The sequence below is a fragment of the Morone saxatilis genome, unplaced genomic scaffold (genome assembly GCF_004916995.1).
Source record: "Morone saxatilis isolate NCDOM2014 unplaced genomic scaffold, NCSU_SB_2.0 Contig5, whole genome shotgun sequence".
Taxonomy (NCBI): Eukaryota; Metazoa; Chordata; class Actinopteri; family Moronidae; genus Morone; species Morone saxatilis.
In genome coordinates this window covers 25,403,392-25,407,678 of record NW_023340095.1, presented here as the reverse complement: position 1 = coordinate 25,407,678, position 4,287 = coordinate 25,403,392, and the positions used below count along the sequence as shown (strand labels likewise).

General features: G+C 38.9%; 1 protein-coding gene across 1 annotated transcript in view; it reads right to left on the bottom strand.

Moving 5' to 3' along the window:
* The window catches only part of dnajc10 (DnaJ (Hsp40) homolog, subfamily C, member 10), a gene marked incomplete at its 3' end in the record, with an annotated part of 14,706 nt that overhangs the window by 5,272 nt on the left and 5,147 nt on the right, over positions 1-4,287 (bottom strand). Inside the window, 7 exon segments of the mRNA XM_035676939.1 lie at positions 416-543; positions 1,991-2,105; positions 2,190-2,300; positions 2,382-2,471; positions 2,579-2,644; positions 3,141-3,206; positions 4,098-4,141. Coding sequence (XP_035532832.1) covers positions 416-543; positions 1,991-2,105; positions 2,190-2,300; positions 2,382-2,471; positions 2,579-2,644; positions 3,141-3,206; positions 4,098-4,141 — 620 coding nt within the window.

Below are 4,287 nucleotides of genomic sequence, written 5' to 3'. Positions count from 1 at the left end.
AGACTGTACTCCTTATAACATTATTTACAGAGACCCAACACCACCATGAGCAAGACCTTGTTTGCGGAGTTACTGCGGTTAGCCTTTTGTAAGACAGTACTGTCTGCAGTGTAAATGGAAAACTAATCTAGTGTTTAGGTACGGGTTTCAAGGGTACTATACAGAATGTTTTTGGTGGAAATATGGCTGAAGATGATCTGATATGTATTTAGTGTACCTAGTCCACTTTCTTTGGTTGGAAGTGCATGGTTTGAGACACAGAGGCTCAGTTTTGTGCTTGATAGAAATACTGCTGAAAGGCTTGTTGTCATAGTATCGTTATTTAAAATTAGTAGTAACAAGTAGCAACCTGAGCAGGTAAAACAAATCAACACAACTGTGTGTTTCGATCAATCTTATCATTAAAGTTACAAACCGGAGCAAAGAAGTCAACCAGCCAGGGCTCCTTTCTGTCTGAGGGAAAGTTGTCAGGTCTCAGAGTCGTCACATGAGCACGGACGCTGTCCCTTGCAAAACCCACAATGTTGTACAACACATCTTTACCTACAGACAGAACAGGAAAAAAATGTTATTTATTAGTTGTTAAATAAATTTCCTGATCCTAGCTTCTCAAATATGAATATTTGCCATTTTTCTTACTCTTATATGACAGTATACTGAATATCTTTGGGTTTTAGACAAGATATTTGAAGACCTCGCCCTGGGCTTTAGGAAACTGAATACTCTACAACATTTTTCTGGAGTGTTTTATATATATGTATATGTACCGTAAAACTTCTAGTAATAGCCCAGGCGTTTTTTTGCTTAAATCACTGAACTCCCCCTGCCTTTTTTGGGGACAAGCGTTTAATTTCCTTAGCACAAATCTCAGATGGAAAACCTCTCTAATTGTACTGCTTCTCTTGAGTTCTGTTAAGTAAATTTGACAACTTACAGTAAATTTCAGGTGGTATTTTTTTTCTCTATGCCACCGCCATGACACTTGAGCGTGAACTGAAGATTTACGGCAGGCGGTGTACAATCAGTAAGCAACCGACTTCCCCTGATAATATTCACAACTCTGATTAATTTTAATGAAATCCTTTGATTCTTTTGATCAGTGGACCCTTACGGATTAAAGGAATATAAATAATGGAGGAACACACATGGAACGCACCGACTTTACGATCGTTTTTTTCCGTTTTACTTGTTTACCATGCCGGTAAGTCTGAATGTATTAACCTTATACTTTGGTGTTCATAGTTTCCATTAAATAAAGTGACGGGTTGAACCGTGGAGAACTGATCTAACGATGTGCAGCATCCATTTTGAGAAAAGTTTAAATGTTAATATTTGTGCAGGCGATCGAAATGGCTTAAAACTCGCTCTAGGGCGCAGGGTGGTTTTAAGATGTTTTATACAGTTCCAGATCATTTCGCTATAAAATCGCGAGAGCCAGGCCTTTATTGGAGACCTGCGTTTATTTGTCAAAACGTGTAGCCACAACAGGCTTTTGAAAGAGACCTGCGTCTATTAGGGACTCTGCTTTTATTGCAAGTTTTATGGTATGTATAATTGGTTGATAAATTGAGAAAATAATCAACACATTAATAAATAATGAAAATTATTGTTAGTTGCAGCAAACCGACATACACATATATAGATCTCAACATAAGAGCTATTTCTCACTGAACAAATAAGCCGGCTGACCACAAACTGAAAAAAACATTATTATTATTAATGCAGATCTGCTTGATCTGACATGTCAACACATTTAAAGAGTAACTACACTAATGGTATAAAATTGTATTATCTGAGCGCGTGGATTATATATAAAGTCAAATTAGATGGGAATTGAACTGAATAAATTGTGAAATGTCGAATGGCGAATGTCTGCCAAATTTAATTTCAACCCATCCGATAGTTGTTGAGACATTTCACTCCAAAGTGGTGGACCCACAGTGCCGTGTATAGAGACACAGTAGAACACAGTGCAGTATGTGGTACTCACTGTGGTGGATCTCAAAGTCGTGGATTCCCAGTCCTTTGAAGACAGCTACACATGGTTTATGGATATAGAGAGACTGACACAACTCTGAGTCTTCTATACAGTCCACTCTGCCAACCTGGAGAGACAGACAGTCAGTTGGACATACAGACAGGCATGGCATGGCAAGCAGGCACACAGACAGAGACAGACAGAAAAGTACCTGAATGTGGTCCTGTCGGAGGAAAGCTTGTAGCTTCTTGTACTCAGTGGAGGTGGGGCTTCTGTCTCCAAACGTAAAACTCACCAACCAGCGATGACGGGCCAGCTTCCTCTGGGGACAACAAGTTAGATGTCATTAACAGGATACAAATTTTGTACCTGGAAGCTATGGGGTATATTTGAGCATGTGTACCTTGAAGCTGTCACTGGTCAGCAGTTCCAGATCAGGCAGATGGTTGATGACCTGATTGTAAATCTCTTTACTGTCCAGAGTATTCAGCCACTGCAGCATACATGCACATTGAGTCAGTGCTGCAGTACTACACATAGTATTACTACAGACAGCAATACACTGCCGTAATAGAGCCAGTAATGTGTTCTGTTCCTTACCAGTACACTGCCTTGTTGATCCAGAGAACTTCCAGGTGGGAACAAAGCAGTTGCTCCACTGGTCACCTGAAATACAGCAGGATTAGAGACCAATACTACTACTGCAACAAGTAATACACCCCTACTACTAAAACTGCTACTTCTGTTGCTATCTCCTGTTACTGCTGGGCTTTTAAAAAAAAATGAAAATAAATCTAAAAACAGTTCAGAGCACCTGAGGACACTCATCTGCAAAGCAGCAGAGGCAGATATTTTGAAGTTTTTTCCATGAACAACACCATGGAGGTATCTTACAGTAGTATTGTATGTATTACGCTAATGCCATGCCTTACCAGGATTTTTGCAGGTTTCAACTGGTTCAGTTTAAGTATTTGAATGCAATTAAACAACAATTTCACACCAATACTGGCAAAAGAAATGAGGGAAAATCAATATTGGTTCCATGTGGGTCTGATTTTGTAGTTGTTACAGCAAGAACAATGACATTTTGAAAAAACTAAAGAATGCAGATTGAACTTTATACAAGTAACATTAACTTTGTTTACACAGACACCCTGCTTACCTGGAAGCTGTCACAGAGCTGTTCCTGCGAGGGGCAGTCAATCCATCCCACCTTAACTAGACCATCCTGCGTAACACATTGCATAAAAACGGAGCAACCTGAGTTAAAATAAGTCCAACTGGTCGATATCTGACTTAAAAGTAACTTCAGTTTGAAGTCAATGTGAGTTTATTCCTCACACATCTGCTGATTGTGCCTGTTTGGATCATCACATGGATTTCACATCACACATTTTGGCTTGTAACAGCAGGGCAAGTGCAATTGATAGAATAAAAAACAACTGCATTCCATTTAGGCTCGCTGGCATCATGGTTTAGTGGGACACTGAAATACCTCTCAAGGCTTCTTAATAATACTAAAATAAAACAAGGGAAGATAATCAGTATCCCAGTCAGTAGAGGAGTTATCGCTCTGTTTTAAATGACCAGTGTGTAGGATTTAGTGACATCTACACTTCTAACTGAACACCCCTGGGGTCTGTATTTGACAACCTGGGTAATGAGAACAGGATATGTAGTGTGTAGGAGAAACTACTAGCGAAAAAGTTCCTATCTAGAGTTTGACAGTTCTGGGCTACTGTAGAAATATGGCGGTTCAACATGGTGGACTCCCTGAAAGGCAGCCCACTGTAGATAAAAACGGCTCATTCTGAGTTAACAAAAACGCATTTCTTACTTTTAAGTGTGATTATAAACTAATGAAAACATACCTATGAATATTATATTCCATTTCTGACAGTAGATCCTCCAAAAGTTGCCCAAAAGTTGGAGGGGTTATGGTTATTGTCTTACCCACTGAATATTTTCCCTTTGCTGTGTGAAATAGCATCTCAGCTCTCTTTCCATTATGGAAGGTAAGCTCTTAATTTTGTATTTGTTTCTTCCCACATTAGCTGTGGACATCCATAATTTAGCAGAGGCAGCCTGTCTCTGCTATATAGCACTATTTTTATCTCACCAACATTGCAGCCACTTTTTGTCTTGTTCTTGGCTCCAGGCAATCTGAGAGAGAGAGAGAGAGAGAGAGAGTATACAGGTGTGTTATATATATATTCATATATATGTTCTTAATATATATGTTAATATATATGTTAATATATATGTTCTTATGTTGTATGTATACCTGGAGTTTGTAACAAAAGTAATTT